The sequence below is a fragment of the Physeter macrocephalus genome, chromosome 5 (assembly GCF_002837175.3).
Source record: "Physeter macrocephalus isolate SW-GA chromosome 5, ASM283717v5, whole genome shotgun sequence".
In the NCBI taxonomy this organism is placed as follows: Eukaryota; Metazoa; Chordata; class Mammalia; order Artiodactyla; family Physeteridae; genus Physeter; species Physeter macrocephalus.
This window is the reverse complement of record NC_041218.1, coordinates 33,469,883-33,497,851: the sequence shown is the minus strand read 5'-3', so window position 1 is coordinate 33,497,851 and position 27,969 is coordinate 33,469,883. Positions and strand designations below refer to the sequence as shown.

The 27,969-nt window shown below is 37.3% G+C and overlaps 1 protein-coding gene across 10 annotated transcripts in view; it reads left to right on the top strand.

The window, feature by feature from the left end:
* Positions 1–27,969, top strand: part of ST7 (suppression of tumorigenicity 7) — a 288,195-nt gene that overhangs the window by 183,987 nt on the left and 76,239 nt on the right. For 8 of the 10 annotated variants that reach the window (XR_003679746.2, XM_028489837.2, XM_024132179.3 and 5 more), the window contains exons 4-9: positions 7,789–7,843; positions 8,468–8,583; positions 9,902–9,977; positions 12,113–12,181; positions 14,268–14,422; positions 16,632–16,729. Coding sequence is in view for 9 of the 10 variants with exons in the window: in XM_028489837.2 (XP_028345638.1) it covers positions 7,789–7,843; positions 8,468–8,583; positions 9,902–9,977; positions 12,113–12,181; positions 14,268–14,422; positions 16,632–16,729 (569 nt within the window). In the remaining variant the exon portion in view is untranslated. The remainder of the gene's footprint in view (positions 1–7,788; positions 7,844–8,467; positions 8,584–9,901; positions 9,978–12,112; positions 12,182–14,267; positions 14,423–16,631; positions 16,730–27,969) is intronic. The other 2 variants (XM_028489838.2, XM_024132183.3) reach the window with 1 other exon arrangement.

Sequence of the window (27,969 nt, the reverse complement as noted above, 5' to 3'; positions counted from 1 at the left end):
TATAAACTTCCCTCTTAGAACTGCTTTTGCTGCATCCCATAGGTTTTGGGTTGTCTTGTTTTCATTGTCATTTGTCTCTAGGTGTTTTTTGATTTCCTCTTTGATTTCTTCAGTGATCTCTTGGTTATTTAGTAGTGTATTGTTTAGCCTCCGTGTGTTTGGATTTTTTACAGATTGTTTTCCTGTAATTGATATCTAGTCTCATAGCGTTTTGGTAAAAAAAAGATACTTGATATGATTTCAATTTTCTTAATTTACACTTGTTATATCTTCTTCTTGGATTGATCCCTTGATCATTATGTACTGTACTTTTTTGTGTCTTGTAACAGTCTTTATTTTAAAATCTATTTTGTCTGATAAGAGAATTGCTACTCCAGCTTTCTTTTGATTTCCATTTGCATGGAATATCTTTTTCCATCCCCTCACTTTCAGTCTGTATGTGTCCCTAGGTCTGAAGTGGGTTAAGTGTCTTGTTTTTGTATCCATTCAGCCAGTCTCTGTCTTTTGGTTGGAGCATTTAATCCATTTACATTAAGGTAGTTATTGATATGTATGTTCCTATTACCATTTTCTTAATTGTTTTGGGTTTGTTATTGCAGGTCTTTTCCTTCTCTGTGTTTCCTGTCTAGAGAAGTTCCTTTAGCATTTGTTGTAAAGCTGGTTTGGTGGTGCTGAATTTTCTTAGCTTTTGCTTGTCTGTAACGGTTTTAATTTTTACATCGAATCTGAATGAGATCCTTGCTGGGTAGAGTAATCTTGGTTGTAGGTTTTTCCCTTTCATCACTTTAAATATGTCCTGCCACTGCTTTCTGGCTTGCAGAGTTTCTGCTGAAACATCAGCTGTCTACCTTATGGCGATTCCCTTGTATGTTATTTGTTGCTTTTCACTTGCTGCTTTTAATATTTTTTCTTTGTATTTAATTTTTGATAGTTTGATTAATATGTGTCTTGGCATGTTTCTCCTTGGATTTATCCTGTATGGGACTCTGCACTTCCTGGACTTGATTGACTGTTTCCTTTCCCATGTTAGTGAAGTTTTCAACTATAATCTCTTCAAATATTTTCTCAGCCCCTTTCTTTTTCTCTTCGTCTTCTGGGACCCCTATAATTCGAATGTCGCTTCATTTAATGTTGTCCCAGAGGTTCTGAGACTGTTCTCAATTCTTTTCATTCTTTTTCCTTTAATCTGCTCTACGGTAGTTATTTCCACTATTTTATCTTCCAGGTCACTTATCCATTCTTATGCCTAGTTATTCTGCTATTGATTCCTTCTAGAGAATTTTTAGTTTCATTTATTGTGTTGTTCGTCATTGTTTGTTTGCTTTTTAGTTCTTCTAGGTCCTTGTTAAACGTTTCTTGTATATTCTCCATTCTATTTCCAAGATTTTGGATCATCTTTATTATCATTACTCTGAATTCTTTTTCAGGTAGACTGCCTACTTCCTCTTTCATTTGTTTGGTCTGGTGCATTTTTTATCTTGCTCCTTCATCTGCTGTATATTTCCCTGTCTTCTCATTTTGCTTAACTTACTGTGTTTGGGGTCTCCTTTTCACAGGCTGCAGGTTCTTAGTTCCTGTTGTTTTTGGTGTCTGCCCCCTGTGGGTAAGGTTGGTTCAGTGGGTTGTATAGGCTTCCTGGTGGAGGGGACTGGTGCCTCTATTCTGGTGGATGAGGCTGGATCTTGTCTTTCTGGTGGGCAGGACTACATCTGGTGGTGTTTTTTGGGGTGTCTGTGTACTTATGATTTTAGGCAGCTCTCAGCTGATGGGTCGGGTTGTGTTCCTGTCTTGCTAGTTGTTTGGCATAGCATGTCCAGCACTGTAGCTTGCTGGTCGTTGAGTGGAGCTGGGTCTTAGCATTGAGATGGAGATCTCTGGGAGAGCTTTCACCATTTGATATTACATGGGGCTGGGAGGTCTCTGGTGGACCAATGTCCTGAACTTGGCTCTCCCACCTCAGAGGCTCAGGCCTGACACCAGCCGGAGTGCCAGGACACTGTCAGCCACATGGCAGCTGTGTGACTTCAGGTGAAAGATTCCACCTATGTGCCTCAGTCTTCTCCTCTCAGCACTCTTTACTGGCTTTTCCTGAAGTCCTCTTCTTCCTTTGATCATCTTTCTTATCTTCAGTTCCACCGTAGATGGCAAACATCTCTCTATCTTTGATGTCAATTGATGGATGTGGTGACGTCTGGCTCACCAGGGCCGGGCCCAAGCTGTGCCAGACGACGGACGGACATTCATGGCGAACTGGGCCTCCCTTCTCATTCTTCCCAGGGCCCCTCGCCTCTCCTCCCCGCCTGTTGGTGGTGTTGGAAGGCAGGGGTGCTGCGTCCAGTCTGAACCATGGTCTCCCAACCCCAGTATCAGGGCCTCGGTGGGCCGGCGTCCTCTGACGCTCTTGCTTTGCCTCCTCAGCGTATCTCATGAGCTCATATACATTTTTATGTAAAACTTTTAATAAGAATTTCTCCTGGGATTCTAAATTAAGGTTCATTACATTACTAGAGGCAGTTCAAGCACTAATTAAATACAGGTAATAAATTAAAGAAAAGCAGTGGAGATTGAAGAAACTCAGGTAGGTTGTAAAGATATGTCCTAAGACCAGGCCTTTCAGAGCTTGCATGTCAAATATATCTGTCAGCAAATTTCATTGCTGCATGTCCAGGACCTTTAGAGTTGCTCTCTAATAGTCTCAATCAGGGGAAACTCAGTTTATACTTGCCAAAATCTATTTATGTGTTGAAAATGATTCTCTTAGCCAAGGCTTATTACGTCTTTTAAAATTTTTTGCCACTAAAATCTGTGTTCTAGCATAGATTAGCTCTCCAGTTGAATGGTGAAAATGCCTCAGAAACACTTTTGTCCCCTGGTGAACATTTATTTAATAAACTTATTTCACAGTTTTCACGTTATTTGGTAGAGTTGATTGACTTAGGTCAGAAATGACCAATGAGAAATGTATGAGAGACACAGAGATTTAGCCATTTTAGCAATATTCTTGAAGAAATTTGTACACTATCTTGAATAAAGTAGATCAATAAAAATGGTCTTAAAACTCATAATTATTTACACCTTTTCTCATTCCAGAAGGGAATTTGAGAGAGTAATATATTTGTTGAATTGAAATCTACCTACATATTACTTTGTGCCTTTACTGCTAGTAATCTTTTCAAACTAATTATTTCAACAAGTTATGAAAACAGCTAAAGCTTAGTTATTTAAGAAAATGGGGGACTTCCCTGGCTGTCCAGGAGTTAAGACTTAGCCTTCTGATACAGGGGGTGCAGGTTCAATCCCTGGTTGGGGAGCTAAGAACCCACATGCCTCGAGGCCAAAAAACCAAAACATAAAGCAGAAGTAATACTGTAACAAATTCAATAAAGACTTAAAAAAAGAAAATGCATATTTTGTTACTCTTAATGATTGCTTAAGATCAACCTGTATGATGTAGAGAATTGGGTATTCATTTCTGAGTTAGCAAAGCTAATAAATATATGCAGAATCACATGTCAGAAATGGACTGGCTTGGGGTTAATCTTGATTGTCATAATATATCCAAGAAAACATTAGGGCCCTTCTCTGTTGTACTTTGGAACTAAAATGTTTAAAAGTATTGTTTCAAAGTGCCTAACATTTCCCTAGAGGAGTTTTCAAAACTGTTCCTCTAGTAGAAGATTTAATTGATGAAGTCACAGGATTTTTAAAATATGATGTTGCAGGGTAACAGGTCTGTTGTATATTGTAGGTAATTGTTAGGCAATCTGGATACCAGACTTTAATCTCATTTACTTTTACCTTGGGGAAGTTATGTAGCTTTTCTATGCTTTACTCTTTACTTCTATAAAAAGGGCCTACTCTGTGACCCTCACTAACTTATGTTAGGAATTTAGATGACTAGAGCTTTAAGCCTTTTTATAGAAAGGCTCAATGAAAATCAAGCTCATAGCTATGACACAAGTTGCTGTTGCTGCTATTTGTAATAGTATGACTGTCATTATTACATTTCAGATCCTGGGAAGAGGTGGTAACTTTTTGGTATAATACATCTTCCTAGGCTATAAATTGGTTATATATATATTTGAAGGTCCTAGGAGTGGGGATTCTCTCTTTGTATATATTTTTAATTTTAGGGAAAAAAGGTTTTCAGAGTTAAATAGGTTGGATGTAGAAAAATATTTTCTTCCATGTGATTAAAAGCCCTGTGACTTTAGAGCCTTTTGGTTTTTCTGAGAATTAAGTTCTCTTTTTCCTTGAGGACTGTGACAAAGGGAAAGTCTTTGGTTCTCTCAGTACATTTATTCCTTCTAAGGAGCTTCTTCATCTGGATGCCATACAGTGGTTCAGTGGCCTTTTCCTTTTTCTACCAATGTGTTGGGTTGGCCAAAAAGTTCGTTCGGGTTTTTCGTAAGATGTTATGGAAAAACCTGAATGAACTTTTTGGCCAACCCAGTATAAGCTCCTCTAGGTCATAAACTGTATCTTTTTTTTGTAACCCAGGACCTCGTGCAAGGACTAATGCATAATAGCCCATTCTATACATGTTTAAACCACTCAGTCCTATGAGGTGGGCATTCTGGAGGAATAACTGAGTATGAAAAGGCAAGAAATAAGTATCACTGAGATGGAAAGTTTTGGTAGGGAATGGTGAGAGGGAAGACTGAAAAAAAGATTGGAGCATGATTTTATAAGTCCTTGATGGTGGTAAGTATTATTTTTTATGTTCTTTATCTCCCACACAGAAATTTATTGTCATCCTATGGGCGAATGGAATCTGTTCTCCATTTAGTTCCTTTGGGAACTAAACAAGCGCTATTCCAGTGTTTACTGCTTCTCTTTCTCTTGAATTGCATTCTTGTGTGCATGGTGAGGTCTGAACATTCCTATCAGCAGTTATGGGTAGAGACTCCTCTGTGGGCTACTACAGATGGAATCAGAGAGAACATGTTAATTGTATCAAGGGCATATTTTTAACTGAACTATTCATGATGTTAGCAAGCCCTTGATGAGTCCCAGTCAACCTTTAGTGCTCCTGAAGAGCACTAAAATTGTTGATATTGATGGATAATGGAAAATACCTTTTGGAGGTAAAATTTTAATTCAGACTTAAATAAGAAATTTATTTCTCGAAGACACAAGTGAGATAAGAACCTGGACCTCATGTAGAAAAACTTTTACCCTCTGGAGACCTGAGTTTAATTTATTGACTTAAATCTTCATATTATGATACTTTTGGCATTTACAACCTTTGTCCATATCATGAAACCATCAGGTAGTCTGATATTTATGGGGTATGTTCCCTAGAGTGATTCCAGACCAAGAGAGTTTTCGTAGTAAAGATAAAATTATGAAACAAAGCAGCAAAGAGGAAATTAATGTAGCTATGACCTAATTTGAAGTGAAATTTTTTATATGTGTTCTTATTCGACCTCTAGATTGCTTATTTCTTAAAAGAAAATTGTACCTGCTCTGCACCCTCATCTTGAAGGATATAGCTCATGAAGACATTTCTTATATATTTCTTCATTACATGTTTTTTCTCATTCAGAACATTTTACATCTGTTATATTTACTTAGGTACTCATTTTTAAGTTTCAGGAATAGCTGAAGAAACTGAATACAGACCACATGTATGACACTGATATTAACAATGTTTTTTTTTTTAAAGTTCAGTTCTCTAGTCGAAGTCAGAAAAACAATATTTCAAAATGTTTGCAGCACCCCCTGCTGGCTATATCATGGCAGTTCCTAAATAAAGATGGCATTTTTTAGATACTGCTCAGTAATACTTTAGGTATACACACCATTTCTATTTGGAGTTATTTTTATTTAGAAATAATTTCATTTGTATCTAATGTATAATAGAGTTAAAATTTTGATTGAAGACAATTTTCTTTATAATTTGTCAATTGATATTTGAATGGCACTTATCCTTCCAAGCAATATATTTGTTGGAGACAAAGTATTTGCCATAACCTTTTTACTGATATTTCAGATGAAATTTGGTGGGGGAGAGGCTTCTCCCCATATGTCCTATTTTATTGTAAATAATGCTAACATGACCATGATTGCACACAAATTTGTGTGCATGTTTATTATGTGTTAAATACAAACCTAGCAATATTCATGAAGCTTTAAGAAGAGCACTTGGAATCTTGAAAGACATCTTAGGAAGGGTTGGGAGTGGTGAGGACCTAAGAGCTATAAAAGCCATGAGGACTGAGATCATGGTTGTTTGGCTCACCAGTTGTTTCAAGCCATGATCTGGAGTACTTTAGTGACCCCACTAAGGAGCTTTATGTCTGGAAAAAAAGTATTTACTTAAGGGAAGCATAATTTTCTAATTAGTGTCATATGAAATGCCAGCCATCGAATCTCAGTTTCTCAAGAGCAAAATTCAAAAATGCTGAACTAACTGAGCAAACATCATTTCCTAAATGGCAAGTTAAGCTAAGTGACAAAAAATTTAGGACCATTGTTTCCAAACATTAAGTAAATTTCAGGTGGGATCCTGCCCTAATTTAAAGATAAATTTATTTTCTTTAAATAAAAACATGATTTCCTGTTATGTGTACACCTTTCATTCACTATTTTAACAAAAATTTATTGAGATTACACAGTGTTCCCATAGTGCTTTATGTTTTCCTCCATTTTCACGCTGTATTGTAATTGATGGTTTACTTGTTTGTTTCACCCACTGGGTGCTCAGTTAATGCATACTGGATGGATGGATGGGTGGGTGGACGGATGGATGTTGAATGTAACAGGATTGAGGGTAGAATCTTAATGAATCATCTATGGCCTTTAATGTTCTTTCAATTTCTGTAATAATTGCTCACTTTTGTGTATCTATGTCTTTGGGTGTGTTTTTTGGCTGACAGCAAACATAGATTCTTAAATACTCTTAACTGATTTTATTTTCTAATAAAGAATTATTCATTCAAAGAACTGTAGCATTCTGAATCATTAGAAACTCTTAATCATAGACTGTTTTAAAAGAACTGTAGCTTATTAGTCACACATTTACTATAACAGTCTTAAAAGCTAAAGGTTGACTTTTCTAAATTAAAGTCCTATGGTTCTGTCTGTGGTCCTTGTACAACAAGATGTATAATCTATTATTACATGCTAACATTATGATATTAGTATGATGATTAATTACCTGTGTCTGCATAAGTAAACAATGTTAAAGTACTTGAAAACAATTTATTTTCATAGCATTTCTCTCTACCATAATAGTAACTTTAGTATTAATTTTCTTACCACTCCTTTACAGCAAGGTAAAAGCAACTTGGTGAATTATCACAAAATCAATATTAGCATAGGCCCTAATTAGGAGTCTAAGGTTCTTTACATATTATTGTACTCTGGAGGTTAAATTTAGCTTGTTATATAGGTAGTCATTGTAATATATATTTTAGAGTAACAGAAAGTAGTTTTACCTCTACCTATACCTTCTATCTATAATTTAGAAATAAATTTATACAATCTATTTGGACCTCTTGAAGTGACTATAGGGGTTATGAACTAGCTGCTCTTGGCATGTGCCTTGATTTAACAAATGAGGAAACTTGGGTCTGGAGAGATTACACGAAACTTTCCAAAGTCCTGGTGCCTGAGTTACATTTCCTGATTAACTACCCAGAGTTTTTCCACATTGCTTCCCATGTAGAGGACAGAGAATAAAATTATCTTATCAAATGGCCAGGAAGGGTGTTTTGCTGAATTAATTAGCTTGTAGTGTCTCTGAACTTATGTGTAACATTTTCGCATTTCTCTTTGTTGCAGAATGCAAAGTATGGCGAAATCCACTAAATTTATTTAGGGGTGCTGAATATAATCGGTAAGCATTTTGACAGCTTGGGAAACAAATGGGTCTAGTTCAGAGAGCAAAGACAGCAGTAAATGTTTTTGCAGGTTCATTTAGGGGTCATTTAACAGTCTGTATAGTGCTTCCATTTTTTGATGCTATCCTCAAATGTTTTGATTTTTCCGTTTTATAAATATTTTAGCATTGGAATTAGGATAACATACAAAACTGTGTGGTTTTTAGAGATTTTCTATTACAGATATTCTTTTCACTATATATTATGTAGTCAAAATATTTTGAAGCTTACCTGGAACATGGTTATAAAGATGCCACAGAAGTAATGTTAGAATTTTATTTTTCAGAGTAATTAGGCAGATAAGAATTTTCATAGCTTTGGGGAAATCTCTATTCATAATACTAATTAGGAAAGGTTTTCATTAGCTAGTGCTACTAAAATTTTAAGACAAAAATATAGCAGAATTTTTAAAACTTTTTTTCTGCTGATATACTTCCTAAAGGGAGACTAGGATGATTATTTTTTTATTTATTGGCAGTAGTACTCAGTGTGTTATGGTTCAACACCTATGCAGCTTAATATTTTGTAGGTCTTGCTTTCCTCCCTCAAAAGTGCCTGACCATCTTATTTCTCCTTTACAGGTACACTTGGGTGACTGGACGAGAGCCTCTGACTTACTATGACATGAATCTCTCTGCCCAGGACCACCAGACATTCTTTACTTGTGACTCAGACCATCTGCGTCCTGCAGATGCAAGTATGAAAATCCTTTAGATAGTTACTGAGTGGGAGGGCTTTTTGGTTTGTTTTAAAGATCAAGGTTACTACTTGTAGAATATCTGCTCTACAAAAACCCTGATGAATAAAATATTAAATTGGAGATTGACCAGTAAAAGCCAGATTGTTGATACTTAAATAAAGGCTTTATCGCAATGAAGTATTAATATAGAAATGGATCCCCTCTTTATAATTAAAAATGTTATTTAAAAAATATATACCATGAAGCTAACTAAATCCTTGGCTGAGGTAGAGTGAAAGGTCATGTCTCCTTGATGATATTCTAGTTAGAAATTCAGTGAACCCAAATAATTAATGAATATATTGTAGTGATTTATATGCCTATTTGTAAGTTCAGTAGCATTGAATGGGGGCATGGACTTGGTTATTGGAATCCAGATTTGTTTTCCACCCTAGAAGAGACTTTGTTTAGCATGCATTTCATACTGCTTGAGCTCCATATAATCCTACTGATATTTTTTATATTACCAAACTTAAAGTAAATAGGTGGAAAAAAAAAACCTTTAAAAAAAAGGAATATGTACATGCTCCTAAGAAACCAACTTAGAAGATACAAATTTATAAAACAAATTAGATAAGGAGCTCATTACCCTTTTAAAAAAGGTACCCTTGCCATGGTGGATACATAGTACAATGAAAATTCCAAGCATGAAGCGTCCCACAATATATTCACAAACTGCTCTGCTGTATAAAAACTGGGTTTGCAGCAAACATTGGGAACAGGTACGCATGTTAAGCAAAAGCCTAAAGCACTTTTTTCTGATCCAACTCATAATTCTTCCAGTGGTTTTAGAATGTTCTAATATCCAGATCCTGTAGCAAGTGTTTGGGAAAATGACCGATAAAAATTGTGTTGTGTCTAAACAGAAGTAAGAGATTAGTAGCAATCTCATCCCCAAATGTGTAAAATAATGTATGTTCTCTAACAACAAATGATATTAATGAGTAAAAGAAATATTAAATCTCTGTTAGAATGCCTTTTCTTGATTAAGAAATCTTAATCAAGATTCAGTCTCTATGATTATAGACTATGGGTTAGTCTATAAGATATTAGATCTCTAGCTTTATGAGAATAAGAAAGATTTGATATCAGCAATTGAAGGACAATGGAATAGCAAATTAGAATGTATTTGTGTGACTTTGGAGTTTTGGGCTAACCCACTTGGTAAGTGAACTGTTCTCTTGTAATTCAAGCTGAAAGCTATTAATTTAGCTATACCTGTACTGAGTCTTTTTAAGTATTTATTGACGTGCTTTTCTCTCTTTTTCTAAAATAGTAATGCAGAAAGCCTGGAGAGAGAGAAACCCCCAAGCTAGGATTTCTGCAGCCCATGAAGCCTTAGAGATAAATGAGTAAGTGGGGGGAAATTTTGCTTGCTGAATGTATTCAGTTGCCACTCATGGGATACTTCAACTATGCATTTGAACTTGAGGATTATTCTGGGGGGGTATTAATTTATTAAAAAAGTATTTTTATAAAGGACATCCATGTGAAGGTAGTTTTAGTCATTTTAGAGAACAATTTAGTGGCTTTGCTATGACCCTAAATTAAATCCTTCAAGGGCTAGCCATGGAATAATGTGTGGACATAAAATACAGTGCTTTACATATCTAAAACATTGTGACAGGGACATTTTTCCAGATGTAGAATGCTCATCTCTGCCATCACATTTTCTAGGTAGAACTTCTGCTAGTAGGGAAAACATAGTAAAAACATAAAGTGAAGAAATTATACTTTAAAAATATTTCAAGATCAAGACAAAGATGAGAGGAAATGCTGTCCTTAGTGCTGTTACACATTCTGTGGGTCACCAAGGAAGGCTGGGAAGTCTCGTCTGGAGATGTCAGGAAATGAGAAAGATTCTTAAAGTTGGAGTCATAAAAGTTCAGGGTTGGCAGAGACCTTGAAGCTCAAAGAGGTTGGCATAGGTCTTGTAGCTCAAACACCCATCTGGTGCTTGAATCACCTCGACACTCTCCTTGCCAAGTGGTCATTGTTAAACTATTTTATGATTTTTCTGAAGAAGGTTACAGAATCTTCAGAGGTCTTAGTGAAAAGATTCACTTGAGAGTTGGAAATCCTGCCAGTGTAACCTGTTGATCTATTTGGTTTCTGATTCTGTCATGCAACATATTTATTTTCCAGTTTCTTGTCACCTACAAATTTGATATGCCTGCCTTCTATGTGTCATCCGTGTTTCTAATAAAAGTATCAGGACCAGGGATAGAACCCTGTGACATGACATATAGAAACCACCCTCTAGGTTCATGTCTTCATGGATCATCACCCTTTGGTATTTATTGTACAACCAATTACTAAGCCACCTAGTTACACTGTGATTCAACCCATATTTCTGCATTTTGATCTTAAAAATGCCAGTTGTAGCTATGGATCTTTAATGTATAGTAAATTCATTAGAGTACGTTAAGCTAGCACAAACTGATTTATTTATTCTTAGTGAATTTAAGCTAGCTTCCAGCATTCACTACTTTCTTTTAAAAATGCTTAGAAACTATCCCTTTAATAATCCATTAGAATATCTTTCCAAATCACTGTTCTGTAGTTTGGGAAGTCTGCCTTCTTCCCCTTTTTGAACATTTTTACTACATTAGTCATCTCATCTTCTAGAACCTCTCCATTCTTTGTGATTCCTTAACAAAACACAGAGAGCAATTCCGTGGGCTGCCTACTAGATCTGTTGGCTTCCTGGGATTTGCCTATCCCAGTACAATAATTCATTTACAATAGATCAGTTACTTGCTATCTTACATCTTTTTATTCATTTTAGGGTTTAATTTCTTCTCCCTTTGTCAGTCTGACAATCATTCTCCCTGATGGAGAAACCAGGAACAAAATAGGAGTTAGAGAGTTTTGTTTTCTCTTTATTATCTGCTGCTACTAACTATAAACTTTCCTTGTTTTGATGTTGTTGTTGTGTTGTTTGTCTTTTTTGCTTATTTATATTTGTCATGGTTTTGGAGAAGTGGGGGTGGTGATAGGGCCTTAAACATAATTTAAAAACAGGGAATAGATGGTTGTCTTTAGCATTTTTTGTTTTGCCTTTATTTTGTTTTGCAAACTTCAGCTAATGTGGAGTTGTAGCTCTCCTGACATTATTCTGAAAAGCTCATTTCTCTTGTAGCCCTTCATTACATGCCCTCTTTCCATCTTTTTTTACATGTCCTTTAGAAATGTGACCTTGTGAGAGATCTCTGTGCAGCCATAGTGGTTAGTTGTCACCCCTCTTTTCTTCCTGAGAGGATCATTTGTGATTGCAGTTTTGATTAGACATTTGGAAGCTGCTTAATCCTCTTAAACCATTTTTCCTTCTGCGTCTCATGCCATTGAATCACGCCTCTTTTCTTTGAATTTTTTGAAGTCCACCTGACCTTCTCTGATTTTCCTAAAGTCCGAAATGACATAGTAACTCTCTCTGAATGTTCCTATCAATTTTCATTTCACCAACTATTTTTTTCTTCTTGGTCAGAATTAGGTCCAGAGTTGAAGTTCCCCTAATTGCTTCCTCTACCATCTGGGAGATAAAATTATTACCAAAGTAAGTCAAGAACCTGTTGAGTGCCCTACTTCTAACCAAATGAGACTTCTTCTAGCAGATATCTGGATGGTTGACACCCCCATCACCATACTTTCTTGCTTCTGTATGTGTATTGTGTTGTGACAGGATGCATCATCTCTATCTTCCATTGAGCTGAGCAGTCTGTTCTGTACTCCCCAACCATTAGCACTTCTATTGCTCTTTCCTTTATCCTTCACTCATAAGCTCTTAGCATGTTTCTACCCCAGACTCATGAGTTTCTACATAGATGTATGTTTTCTTGGCCAGTAGTGCTACTCTGCCTCTCCTCCTAAGAGTGCTATTTGCAATATAAATAAACAAAGCAAGCAAGCTAGCCCCAACCTGTCTTGAGTTCCCAGCCCACCAACTATAATCTTATAGCTAATTCCTCTGATACTGTGTCCACCACTCAGTATTATAATCTCAATTTTCACTTCATTACCCTGGACCTATATTTACGTGTCAGCGTCTGAAGCCTGAAGTGTTGCTTCCCAATGAATCACTGGGCAGTTTTTTTTTTTTTCTTTCTCTTTTTTGCGGCACGCGGGCCTGTCACTGCCGTGGCCTGGCCCGTTGCGGAGCACAGGCTCAGCGACCATGGCTCACGGGCCCAGCCGCTCCGCGGCATGTGGGATCCTCCCGGACCGGGGCACGAACCCGTGTCCCCTGCATCGGCAGGCGGACTCCCAACCGCTGCGCCACCAGGGAAGCCCCACTGGGCAGGTTTAGCATCATAATTGTTCTCTCCAAGTCATATCTGCTGCCCTCCACAATCATTGGTTTTACAGCTTTTTTTCTGGGCATTTTTTTCTCCCTACCTCACTGCATTCAGTTTAAAGCCCTATTGATCAGTCCTGCCTGAAATTAGAGGGACTGGCTAAAGAACTTACAAGACCCCTCCTCAAGGCTCAGATTAACTAGTAACCCCAAATCTCACTTAAGCCATAAATTCAGCCTCCTTTTCCTACCTGGCTGTTGTAGTTTATGAATAGTAGAAGTAACGTTTGGTTTCACTTTCTGTTTATTTTCTCTCCTGTGGTCTGATGGAGGTTCTGATAAGTAGGGAAATGACCACAAGAGAGGCAGTGGAGAAAGCCAAGGGATATGTACAGATCAGGACCTGTGTGGTCTGCTCTGGCCTCACCATTTCCTTATTACATTGCCTTTCTTTGGCATTTGGGTTGTTGTTCTATGATTTGGAAGGTTTAAATTTTCAAGAGTTCCCCTTGTTCGTTAGTTGAGTGTTTATCCTTTCTGACTTCCTATGTTAGAGGTTGTTGAAAGGATTAAATGAGATGATATATGTTAAGTGCCTGGTACAGTGCTTAATATAAACTAAGCAACAGGTGGTAGCTATTATTGTTAAAGGTGTGAGGTTTAACCTTTGTTTGCTACTGAGGCTGAATCTAATTTTGAGCTCTTCTGAAATAACTCTACCTGTAGGTTCTTCCAGTATTCTTCTCTGACATAGAAAACCAGTGCTAACTGTAATGAAATGTTGGAGCACTGCTTGTTAAATGAATAACTTACTTGATTTAATGAATTTCTCATTCTGAATAAATCCTTAGACTAAAGAGAATCTGTGTTTAGTAAATAAAAGTGAACTTTATGGCATCTCTAACTTTGAGTGTCAGAAGATGTTGAATAACAGCTATTGTCATTGCCATCGTTAGCTGACGTTGTTGAGCATGTACCACATGCTGGCTCCTACTGTACTGAGCACTTTTCATGCATCACCTTACTTAACCTTCACAACAACGCTGTGAACAAGTGGATCCCGTGTTGTTCTCCGTCAGGGAGGCAGAGTAATAACTTGCCCAAAGTGACACACTAATAAGGGGCAGAGTCCATATGCTCCTAACACTACTCATCCTACCTCTCAAGCTAAAACACAGACATTTCTTTTGTACCATTATTTTGTGTCAACAACTACAAACAGGGGTGCATGAACCAGTTGGCCACTCTGCATGTTTTGGCATAACTCCTGCCCTTCTGCATGCACTCCTACAGCTATTACAATGTCCTTGGATGTGTAATTGATGGCGGCTGTTATCTGAATGGACAGGTGTGCAACTGCTTATATTCTCTTGGCTGAAGAAGAAGCAACAACCATTGCTGAAGCAGAAAAGCTGTTTAAGCAGGCCCTGAAAGCTGGAGACGGCTGTTACCGGCGTTCTCAGCAGCTACAGCATCATGGATCCCAGTATGAAGCCCAACATAGTAAGGTTTCCTCCAGGTTGGCGTGCTGGGGGATCAGAATTGTAACATGATTAATCAGAGGAAATTTTCAGTCCAGTTCAAAAGACTTCTTTCCTCGATTCGGATAAATATTGTTTTTTGCCTTTCTTTGTTTTTATTAATTTTTCTTCCCCACAAGAGCACACCACATAATTAACTTATAGCTTCATTACTGTTCATGTTTTCATGCCTGCCCATAGATTTTTAACTCTAGAAATAAAGGTAATAACCTTTAATGGTGACCCTTTTTCTCCTCAGAATTCTTACATATTTCTGTTTATCAGTTTCTTCTCTGCCCCATAATTTTAAATCCTAATTGGGAAACAGGCCTTAAATTAGTGTTAATGCTATCAGAGGTTTTGTCTTATGGGTCTTCTACAGCATGGGTTGTAATAGGACAGCTAAGAATATAACAGCTATTGGTGATTGTCTCAGTATTTAGCTCTTATTTAGGAAGCACTGCTGTTGGCTCCTAGGGAGAAAGAGCCATGAATTCCTAATTATGTATCTTTTTTACATTTAAATTATTTAAAATAATGGTTTCTTTTATTTAACATAACTTTAAAATGAGACCTTTCATTTTAGTACACTAAACTGAGAGTCAGTGTTATTTTGGGGGAATGGTATAAAAACAAGACAACAAAATCATTTCTGGAATTTCTTGAGCTCCTTGACTTGTCAATCTGTTGGTTGTTTAAGCAGAAATTTAGTGATCCTTGTGAGAGGGAGTGTTTTCATTGTCTAACCAAACTTTGGGTTGTTTCTTTAAAATGGAATTTCTCTCATTTCTCTCTCCTGCGTCTTGGAGAGTAGGAGTGTATCTCCTTCATATTTGAGATTATAAAATTAAGTTTTAGTGTTAAGCCTGGATTTGGTGCAGAAACTGAATGTATTAGTCCCTATGACTAAGGTACAGTGAGATCTTTGCATTGTGGCCTGTGTATATAAGTCTGTCCACATAACCCCTCAATACACAGGTTTTAATTTTTATTCTTAGAAGTATATATGTTAATCAAGCCTCTAATCACCATCTATATCTTGCTTTTTAAAAAAAATTATGTATAACACAGTGCATTTTGAAGACATATATAGTAAATGTCTGTTTTGTGAATTAAATGAGGATTAATACATAAAATTACATAATCTGTAATATAACTTGAGAAATTTTCTTTATTTCTTTTCTTCTGTAAATTAATCCCTTCAACCTGTTGCCTAAATCTATCCAAAAAAATATAATCACATCTTTAAAGTAATTTGTAGGTACTTGGCAGATTTTCAGCACACATCTTGTTCTCATTGTTTTAAACTTGAAATGTTAGGACTTTGGTCTTAACATCTTTTAATAGCTGCATATTATACATATACTTAATCTATAACAGGTGTGTCATATTTTTCTAAAACATGGTAATTTTATTGAGGATTAAGTACATACATGTTCTCACTGGTCTGGAAACATATCCAGAAATACACATAATTAAATAAGAGATTAAGATGAGAAGTTGTTAATGTACTTTTTAAGAGCCGTTTTAGTGACTATTATTACAACTATTTAGCTTGTCAGTACTTTCTCTAACACTTAGGGTAGTTTTTCATTTTGTTGCATGGTCTATTGTCATATCTGGAATGTGTTATGTTGCCATTTAAAATTGACTGCTTTGGGGACCTGGAGATGATTATGATGTCACTAGTGTTAGGGAAAGGATAATGTAAAACAGAAGTTCAAGATGAGGCTTCTCCAGACTTAATGTCAAGAAGGAAAAAAAAATATTTCATCAGGATGCAACCTGAGATTCACCTCTTTGCATCTTCACCAAAAGCATGCACGCTAGAAGAATGTGGAATTCTTGCTTGTAAACCTCATGCAATGTGGGTATGTTCATTTTCCCAGCACTTTGTGGCAGATGATTTTATTTATCGAATATTCAACATCCTAACTCAAAAGCATGACTTAATAGTCACATGATTTGACCTTTGGAAGTCTAAGTACTTTGACTTTACTCTGTTTGCGTTCTGCTATTAGCCAAGTTGTCAGTGCTCCTAGCAGTAAGGAAAAGTCAAAGGAGCAGACTCTTCTCTCTGAGGTTTTCCTTTAAGGGCATGAAAAATATGCCTCTGTATTTTTTCTTGCTGCTGAGCTGAAAGCTCTTGTTTTTTTTTTTTAAGTTTTGGTGTTTTATGTCTCCCTCTTCAGGACGAGACACCAATGTCTTGGTCTACATCAAAAGAAGGCTAGCAATGTGTGCCAGAAGACTCGGGAGGACCAGAGAAGCAGTGAAAATGATGAGAGATGTGAGTTTGAATTCATGTTTGGGAACAGTGACAATGCACCTGACTTGCAGGAGGAGGAACCCACTGAATGGGGCCACAGCAGATAGTACCACTGATGGTGTGGTGGTCCCATAAGGTCTGGGGTTCTGTTCTAGCTCCAGACTTAGTAGATGAGTGATCTTGGACAAGTTACTCAACTCGTTTGTGTCCTGTTTCCTCATCTGTAAAATGGGGATAACAGTAACTTTAGCAATAACGATACACTAATAATAATGATTACTACTTAGGAGCGTGGTGAAGATTAAATGAGATAATACATGCAAAGCTTTTAATAGAGTGACTGGCCTATTAAAGAAATCTCAGTAGATATCCTTATTATTAGACCTTTGGGACTGTAGCCAGAAGCCAAGAATGAGATCAGCCATTTTAGCTAACTGACTTTTTTGGGGTTTGGCTGTTAGGAAGATTTGAATAAACTATGGCTCAAATTGCTACTCTCAAGTTTAATAACATTATGATCTAATCTTATTATAGTCACTTCAAGCATTTTCCTAGGTTCTTGAATCAGGATATTTTATTAGTGGTAGTCAACATAATAAGAGAGAAAATAGGTGAGAGTTTTAAAACAAAAGAGAACCAAAGGAGGTTATTATTATGTAACTTTAAATAAAAACAGTGGTTTTAAGGGAAACCAGTTGAGGAACTTTTACTTCTACATTTTTTTTTTTATAGTAAGAAATACTTTTCATAAAGAAACGGACACCAGTGGGAATTGTATTTAGATACCATTTTCTTTTTAAAAACAATCTCAGAAAGCCTTTGTTAACATTTTATTCTTCTACTGTCTTCCTGAATTAGGAGACAGGTAACTGCCCATTATAAAAATAAAAGAAACGAGGGGTAAGATAAAAGTGGCATCCTGCCCAGTTCTCAGCTTTTGGGTTTGGGAACAGGACTGTGTAAACCCAGTGAGCCTTTCCTCAGTTTGTCTCTGGAAGGGCAGTAATTCATGTAAATTCCCAGTTACTCTTTGGTGGTGGGGACCTGCACTCCAGGCTCACCCCTGGTTATTTCTGCAAGTTACAGTATAATGTGAAGGCCCAAGTGAGGCCCATACTTCTGGCTCGGGTTCTGGCTACTCCATTAAACAGCAGTTTAGCCACCAGACGTGAGGAGGGGAACAGAGGAGGGAGATTCCAAGATAATTCTAACTTGACTGAAGGTGATAGATGCTTCTTAGGCAAAGCCACTGCAAGGGGGAATCTCCCAGGATTAAATTCTTCTGGTCAAAGGAAGAATTTAAAGAATGTTATATAGTATAAGTGCTAAATTTTAGAAAAGGAGATTTCTGTAGAAGCATGACTTGCTCGCAAAGCTTTTTAACTTGCAGAAATTCCAGCTTTTGATATAGTGCAGAAACTCTACCAGTCCCTGAAAGAGCTGAGAATTTTATGAACTATGGGGTATTTCTCTATCTTAAAGTGGCCCAGCCACATTCAACCTTTAACAAGGTATTTTATATTTATTGCCTTTTCTTAACCTTAATTAGCCTGGGACAGGCATGCATGGAGGAACAGATTTTGGTGATTTTCTTTATTATATGCTTAAGCAATTTCATAGGAAAAACAAACTCAGATGATTTTAATTCTAGTTTTTTTAATCAGTCTCATGCTGATTGTCATCATTTTTAGTATATACATATAAAATTTCACATGATTAAAAGCAATATGTCTATACTGTGGTTTGATTTTTGTTTAACCTTATTTTATATTTACAATCCCATTTATTGACTTAGTCTACAAATAGATCTTGGGGGAAAATTTGGAATCCAGTGTAACAAATGCTGGGCAGGGAGTAAGAAAACCTGCAAGTAACTCTCAGCTATGCTCTTCACTAGCTTTGTGGCTCAGGGCAACTTCCTTCCCTTTCATGGGCTCTTCATTTGTCTTCTGTAAATTGGGGATAATGATTCTTACCTAAAAGAGTAACTGAGGGAGTCATGGGGACAATGAAATGAGATAATGTGAAAACACCTGGCATATAGTAGACGTGCTTACCTTTTTTTCCCTATTTTTTCTCCATTACATAATTATGCCTTAATTTGCTGAACTATTCCCTTGATGGGCATTTTGGGATATTTATGATTTCTTTTTCTTGAGTGAATCAATTAGTCTCTCTCCTTCTCTTTTCATATGTGTATACACACACATCCATATACATGTATATATCTATAATCCTATGTATATATTTCTTGGGTTACTTTTCTAAAAGAAAATCTGTCATATTATTAGACTACCAATACATGTCGTCTTTTGACTGGGTCTACAGAGCATCCAGTAGATATGGGCCCTAGTTTTGTAACAGTCCAGTGAAGGACACTGTCAGACATGGTGGAGATTTGTTTTGAAGAGAAATATCCAAAGTGCTCTTTCCTTCAGAAACTGCTGGAACCCTAAACGGAGGAGGGGAGGTTGAGGTCCCTCTCTCTGTTAAAGCCGAAGCTGGTCCCCGCCCTGCAGCAGACAGTTGGGCCAGCCTGGCTCCTCTCAGGTCACGGGTCATGCGTAGACAGGGACTTCCCTGAGGGGCCACTCCTTCAACAACGTGCTCACGAACCATCTTGCTGGGAAGCTTCCTCTGATAAAACAGCACGCTGGGTTCCAGGCAGCCTGCTGATAAAGCGTTAGGGCAGGAGGATCTAAGTTTTCATTAAGACAGAGCCATCCTGCCCCGTGTGCATTAGTCGAAACTTTCCTAGAGCAGATTTTAAAGTGGACATAGAAATGGCAGAGTCAGAATGCCTTCCCTGTAGAAAGTAGACTCTTTAAAACATTTCTCTGGCAATCCCTTAAGAAAGGGAAAACTGTTAAAAACTGTTCATTGGTGATTTATCCTGAAAGAGAATGAATGGGAATGCTGGGAAGGCCAGCTGTCGATGGTTATGGATCAAAATATTGATCCTGTAAGTGAAATATTGATGACGTAAGAAAACATAGGCTCCTAAATGTCAAGATTCATGGTTTCTCGTTTTGAAAGCAACACATTAATTATTTTGAATTCCCAGGATGTTTTCTCAAAAACTCACTTTAATTAGCTTCCTTTTGCAGTCAAGAATACAAAAGCACCTTCCTTACTGAAGGAGTGTTTGGCAGTGAATAGAGCTAATAAGAGAGCATGGTGGCTTTTGAACTTCACTATAAGGTGTTACTTATTGTTCAAAATGAAAAGAGTTACATTTAAAGAAAGTCTTTCTTTTTCAAATTTAAAGAAAGTCTGTTTGCTTGTTCTCATTTGGGGGAATTTCGCCTCTTTTATTTTCTTAATTTTTAAAATTTTTATTTTATTTTATTTTTGTTGTTGTTTTGTTCTTCCCCGCCTCTTTTATTAACATTTGATATATGACACAATTTTTCTCTTTTTAACTTTTACCATTTAGCTAACCTCAAATTTTTCCTCTGTCTTTCCCTGGACCTATTTGAGTAGATTGGAAATAGAATTCATAAGGCTGACTGGTCTGGCCCCTTAGCCGTACTCAGTCAGAATTGGTGTAAACTGGTATGGGTGGGATTGTGTGCCCAGATAAGAGGACCCTCTTAAAGCTCCTCTTGCCCCAGGTCATTTGGTCTAGGGTATGATTTCCCAGTCTTGGCACTATTGACCTTTTGTGCCACATGGCTTTGTTGTGGGTGTCCTGTATTATAGGCTGTTCAGCAGTATTGCTGGCCTCTACCCACTAGATGCAGTAGCAGCCCACCGCCTTGTTCCTCCCCAGTGTGACAACCAAAAATGTCTCTAGACACTGCTAGTCTTTAGACATTTGTCCCCTAGGGGAGGGGGTGTGCAAAATCATTACCCATTAAGAACCACTGATCTAGAGAATCCTACAGTGAGTAGACATGTTTTAGGGCAGACATCAGATTTTTATTCACTCTGCTTGTTGGTAGTCTGAGTTTCCCCTATGGTGGGTACAAACCTCTAAAACGTCCCTAGAATTGATTAGCTCCTACTAGAACCCTTGACCTGGGACCAGGCTGGTTTGAGGAGCTATTTTGTCTCATATGGGATTCCCTGAATAGGTATCCTGGGGTATGAAGTGTAAATGAACTTAAAGATTTTGGCGGTGTCCTAGTTGGAGGGATAAGAAAGAAACAGAGGCAAATATAAAGGCCTGATATGGGGTAGCGGTCTTCCTTGGTCCTTGTCCATGCTTCCAGATCATCGTCTGCCTCTCTTCCCTAACATCTAAAGCTCCTTTGAAAGTTGACTGTAAGCTCTCAGACTTTACCACCTGTTTTGCCTCCTTTTGGTAGTTTTCTGTAGACCTCTGAGTCATTCTCCCTGATTCCTGTTTCACCCTCTCTCTCTGCAACACTACCTTTTTCACTATCCTGGCCTCTCATTTGACACAGGTCATCACAACCTTCTTAAAACATTTTATTTATTTTAGGAAACCATGCTCTCTAAGTTCTCCTGAAATCACAGTCTTCCTGGCTAGATTCTCCTCATCTTCCTAACTTACCAAATTTGAAGTGTCCCCTGGCCTGTCCTAAGCCCTCCTTTCTATTTCCATCTACAACTCTGGATGACGACATTTAGACTCAGAGTTTTAAATACCATCTAAATGCTGATGAACATTTCTGTAGTGTTTATTATGTTCTAGGTGTTATTTTAAGTGCTTTACAAATATAAATTACTTAATTCTCATAACAGCCCTTGACATAGGTGCTTGTTCAAGGTTACATAGCTAATGAGTATTTCCGAGAATGTGATCTTCCAATCCAATCACCTGCACCAGAAATATCCAGGGTGCTAGTTGAGTACCTGCTTCACAGGATTAGTGTAGGAATTAAATGGAATAATCCATACAAGGCACTCGGCACAGGACTTCACGAATAAGTACTCAGTTAGTGTGCTATTCTTACCATTACTGTCTAAGATATATTGTTAAGTGATAAGGAAAGGTAAATATTAGGTATAGTTTGTATATATAGGTATATATTTAGGTATAAATATTAGGTATAGTTTGATTCCATTTTTTTCAATTAAAAATAGATGCTAATATCAACCAGTGGTTCTCAAACTTTTTGGTCTCAGAACCCCTTTAAAATTACTAAGGACCCCAAAACTTTTGTTTGTGTGGGTTTATCTATTGACATTTACCATTTTTGAAACTAAAACTAAAACTAAATTACATCCACAAAGACCCTGTCTCCAAATAAGGTCACTTTCATAGGTACCAAGGGTTAGGATTTCAATATATTTTTTGGAGGACACAGTTCAACCCACAACACCACGTTATATATAAAAGCAAAATATAGACTCTTTGTCAATACTTTTATTCTTTCTAAATTTCACTACCTATATCAGATTAGCTGAAGGCATGTTTTATATTCTTTAGACCATGTTAAACCCTTTCTCAGTCTAGCCGGTAAAGGTTATAACTGCTAAACACCCTTCTTTTGTTCTTAGTCGGGGCTCTTTATAAAAAATAGTGAGAGGAAACTGCAGGTACCTCAGCCCTGGGCTTGTATCCTTCCTGCATTTTCAGCATCATTTCCATGATTCCCAGTTGAGAACTGGAGCGTTTTCAGTTTTTGTCATGTAAGTTACATATTGAGTATTACCATGTACCAGACATTTTGCTAAGAAGTTTACATATACCATCTCATTTAATTCAACACACCATAGGTGTCCTATTAAGTTGGAAGAATAATTTGTACTCACTGTAACAAGTCAAAGAATAAGGAAGTTATGGTCTCTTCTCCACTCCTGCAGTGCCATCTCATGAGGTAACCAACATTCGTGATTCAGCGTACATCCTTCCACCCCCTTTTCTTTGCTCCTGTAAATACGTATCTGATCATGTAAGGATTTTGAGCAGAGTTGATTTGTATCTTAACCAAGTTTCCGTATGAGAATTAAGCCATCATGGGGATGCTCACTTTCTGAGCTTCTTCCGTGGGGACTCCCTCTTAAAGAAGACATACAGGTTTTGAGATAATATAGTGCCATTTCTCCCGATCTCTTTTTTCACAATTATTTTATCCCTGTTTTTCACTGTTCTCAATTTTTATCTCAAATCACTTATTCAGGTGATCCCTTCATTAAGGAGAGATTAGGGCCAATGAACAGAGAGAGACAGGGGTTTTGAGCCAAATTTTAAAAGCATACACAAGGATAAGTGAAGCGCATTAGATTTTGAGCGTCTTGAGTGCTGGTATGGTATTTAGTTTTCTTGTGTGTCCCTCTCAGCACACTGCACAGTATCTTGTAGATAGACAGTCAAGAAAACATTTGAGTTGCTGAATCAGAGCTGTGGCATACAAATTCCCAGTTAGCACTTTGCACCTGTGACTTTTGTTTCCCAGCCTTTGTTAAGAAACCTCTTTGTTACTGGTTTAATTCTACTGATATTCTCCCTTCCTTAGAAGTGGTAACATTTATTTTTAAACTAAAGTAAATTAAAGCAAGTTCTATTTAGAATATTATTGTAGATGTTCATTATATATCATCCCTTTTAGGTCATTAGAAGTATCCTAGGGTGTAAGCAATTGACCTTTGGGAATTAATTTAATAGTATTGGTATTAATAGCAGGAGGATGCGCTTTAAATGATTTGCGAAGTGGAGCACTTCTAATGAAAGCACACTTTAGAAAATATAAACCTCTGGGACTAATCAAACACTTTGGAACATTAAGGACTATTAATTTGCGTTTTTGTCTGCTTATGTTCATGAAGAAAAATCTTCATGAAATTAATGATTTATAAAAAGAACTGGTATGCCCTTCCCAAATTGTTAAAAAAAAATTTAGAGAATATTCTGTAACGGAAATTCTGTTTTTATTGCACAGATAGGAAGATCTTTTTAGGAGGAAAATTCTAGCTGGATATATTGGAGGTTAATTTCTATTCCCTTTTATCTCTTTTTCCTTATTCTTAAATCCTCTAGTTTCATTCCTTTCTTCCCTCCACCTTTCCATTCCACAGGTCACATTTCCCTTTTATCAATATTTCTTTTTTTTCCTTAAAATTGTCTTGAATTATTATGAATAACTTGGTTGATGGATTGTTTTAGAAGATGTTAAGCAGATTGTTGAAAGAAGTCAAGTACCATTATGTAGGCGTGAGGTGCGGGAAGAGTAGCATTTTAATATGTTCAGGCAACCAAGTATCACTTGAACATAGTTACTTTCAAGCTTTTAAGACAACCAGATATATCATTAAACTAAAGACAAAGTGTGCAGTGAAATATGTTAATTCCTAGTAAGTGTTCCTGAAGTGTTTGTTGGCATGTTTTCTAGATTCTATCTTTGCTATACTCACAAATAAAGAAAAAGTGAATCTTGAAAGCAAATGCTATCAGTAGTAACTCACTGATCTTCAAAGGCTATGACTTTGAAAACTTTATAGACCTTTGCTTTTTGTTTCATCATGATTTGCTTTTCTGGATTTGCCTGATATATTAAGTTGACTTATTCAATAAATAATTGGCAATTAATAATTTATATAGAAAGGAAAATTATTTAACTAATAAGAGCAAATAATAGATTTACTGATTATTGACTTACCTTGTTGCATCAGTAACGATGAAGCAGTTTCATCAGCATTGTACTCTGTATTCACTATTCAAGAGTGAAGGGCTGGTGGCAAATAATCCCTGAGGCAGATGAGAGTGTTATTTACCTTAGGTGTTGTCATTTACATAAAAGTCTTATTTGTGGCATAATAAATTCATGGCTGATAAGCTAGCTGTCACTATCACGGTTTTTCATATTCTGGGGCCACATTTTTCCATGTGGTGAGTAGTATCCACTACTGAGTAGAGCTTTCAATGTATATGGCTGGCGTACGAGCAATTCTAGATAGATGCCTGTCATCTGGGAGTTTGATTTAGCTTCCCTCCTCCAATCAGCTGTTCTTGACCTCCCTTTCCACAATTCATCTTTGGCTTCTGCTCCTCCACTATGTCTACAACCACTTCTTCTCTTGGATTCCTGCTGTTCTGCGTTTCACCTTCCCAGGACTCAATCCTGGCTTCATTCAGTGGCTCCAGTCATGCCCACTGTTTATCTAGTTCCACATCATCTCTCTTCCTTTCTACGCTGCAGCCCTGATTTTGGTGTTCCTCTACCCATGTTGCACTAAACCATCCAGTTATTCATCTATTCCTTTATTCAGTGAAAAAGGATTGAACCTCCATTTCATGCCAGTCCCTGTTCTAGGTGATAGGTATAATCAATAAACAAAACAAAGACCACTGACCTTACGTGCTTTACATTCTAGCAGAGAAAAGAGACAAAAATAAACACAATAAGCATGTATTTTCATAGCATATTAGAAATTGATAAATGCTGTGGAAAAACAATGAAACAGAGCAGGATAAGGAAAGTAAGGAAAGGCAGTGGGCAGAGAGTGGAGGCCATGGAAATCACAGTTTTAATAAAATGATCAGGTATGTGTAATGTAGAAGGTGACATTTCACCAAAGGCCCTGAAGCAGGAGTATACTGGTGCACTCAAGTAATAGCAAAAGGGTTCTGGATGGAACAGAGTAATCCCAGGGGAGGGGTGGAGATTACAGATGATGTAGGGTTTTTGGACCATAGTAAGGGCTTCAGCTTTTGCCCTGGGTGAAATGGGGGCCATGAAAGGTTTTGAGCAGAGGAGCGACATGACCACTCTTAATTTTTACAGCCTGCTGTGTGGCAAGGGGGAAGCAAAGAGGTCAATCGGAAGGCTCTTATGTTAATCTTGGCGAAAGACAGTGGTGGCTCAGGCCTGAGTGGTAGCAGAGGAGGTGGTGAGAAGTGATCAGCTCCTACATATATTTCAAAAATAGGACCAGCAGGATTTGCTAATCTATCAATGTGCCGTGTGAAAAAAAGAGAGAAGTCAAGGATATTTCCAAGGACTTTGCCATGGAAGGAGAGGAGTTCCTATCAGCTAAGATGTGGAAATCTGCAGGTTTTTTGGGAAAGATTGAGTTCAGTTTTGAACATGCTATACTTGAGAGAGCACATTACTCATTTTTATCATAAATAATGGCTTCTTAATCTTTTTGTGGATCAAAACAGATTTTTGCTTTGTTGAGGTGAGGAAACCATTAAATAGAGGAAAAATAATGGGACCCCTGGGTTTGATGGAATCTCTTCTGAAATATAGATGATGAGGAACTCCCATTATAGTACTATTCATTTAAGAAATCCCAGGAAGGCAAAACCTAATTGATTTTAGAGAGACCAGGACCGTCACAGTCTTGCAAAGTATGTAATGCAGTATGTGTTTAACTTACATATCTATAGATTTTCTTTTTCTTACCGTTTCCACTCAACACTTATTTTTCAGGTCTGTCCATGTTTACTTCTCGTCCCTCTGGTATATGTTTGCAATTTCTAACTTCTGTGTCCTATTCCCTATTACGCTCTTACTCTGTTTTACTTAACCTTTCCCCTAGTGAGGGCCCCCATATTGCCTCCAGCTTCCCATTATCAACACCCTGATAGACATGCGAGAAGCCTTTCCTGGGGTGTATGCCCAGGAGTGGATTGCTGGATATTAGGCATACGAATGTGGATTTCATCCTGTCCTGCCAGTACACTTCCCAGAATGGCTGCCTGTGATTGTTTAAATTCTCATCAGCAGTACATGACTACACCCATTTATCTCAGTACTAGGCCTGTTTTAAACACTATATATGTGTTATATATATTTCAAATTCATTGCATATTGCTTTTTATCATGGTATTTCATAATTTTAAAAATATTATGTCTGTAGTTTGTCCCCCCTTTTCATTTTGTATTCTCTTTACTTGCCTCTTTTTACTTTTATTTTTGCTGATTAGTCTTGACAGGGGTGTGTCTTTTTTTTTTAACATCTTTATTGAACTATAATTGCTTTACATTGTTGTGTTAGTTTCTGCTGTATAAAAAAGTGAATCAGCTATATGTATACATATATCCTCATATCCCCTCCCTCTTGCGTCTCCCTCCCACCCTCCCTATCCCACCCCTCTAGGGGGACACAAAGCACCGAGCTGATCTCCCTGTGCTATGCGGCTGCTTCCCACTAGCTATCTATTTTACATTTGGTAGTGTATATATGTCCATGCCACTCTCTCACTTTGTCCCAGCTTACCCTTCCCCCTCCCTGTGTCCTCCAGTTCATTCTCTACTTCTGCGTCTTTATTCCTGTCCTGCCCCTAGTTTCATCAGAACCATTTTTTTTTTTTAGATTCCATACATATGTGTTAGCATACGGTATTTGTTTTTCTCTTTCTGACTTACTTCACTCTGTATGACAGACTGTAGGTCCATCCACCTCACTACAAATAACTCAATTTCGTTTCTTTTTATGGCTGAGCGATACTCCATTGCATATGTGTGCCACATCTTCTTTATCCATTCATCTGTCGATGAACACTTAGGTTGCTTCCATGTCCTGGCTGTTGTAAATAGAGCTGCAATGAACGTGGTGGTACATGTCTCTATTTGAATTATGGTTTTCTTAGGGTATATGCCCAGTAGTTGGATTGCTGGGTCATATGGTAGTTCTATTTTTAGTTTTTTACAGAACCTCCATACTGTTCTTCATAGTGGCTGTATCAATTTACATTCCCACCAACAGTGCAAGAGTGTTCCCTTTTCTCCACACCCTTTCCAGCATTTACTGTTTCTAGATTTTTTGATGGTGGCCATTCTGACCGGTGTGAGGTGATACCTCATTGTGGTTGTGATTTGCGTTTCTCTCATGATTAGTGGTGTTGAGCATCCTTTCATGTGTTTGTTGGCAATCTGTATATCTTCTTTGGAGAAATGTCTATTTAGGTCTTCTGCCCATTTTTGGATTGGGTTCTATGTTTTTTTGATATTGAGCTGCATGAGCTGCTTGTATTATTTTGGAGATTAATCCTTTGTCAGTTGCTTCATGTCTTTTTTATTAAACTTTTCAAAAGAACTAGGATTTGGTTCTATTTATTTACTCAACTTTTTTGTCTTTATTCCAGTTTTACTGTCCATATTTGTACTATTCCTTTCTCCTCCTTCTCTTCTTTCTCCCCTCCCCATTCTCTGTGTTTGTTGCCTTTTTATCAGTTTCTTAAGTTAAACACGTAGCTCCATTTGATTATAAGTATCTATTTCCTTATAATTTCCTCTTATTCCACATAGTGTGTTTTTAGCCCCTTATCATTGATTTATAATTTTTTTTTTTTTTTTTTTTTTTTTTTTTTTGGGGTATGCGGGCCCCCCTCTGTTGCGGCCTCT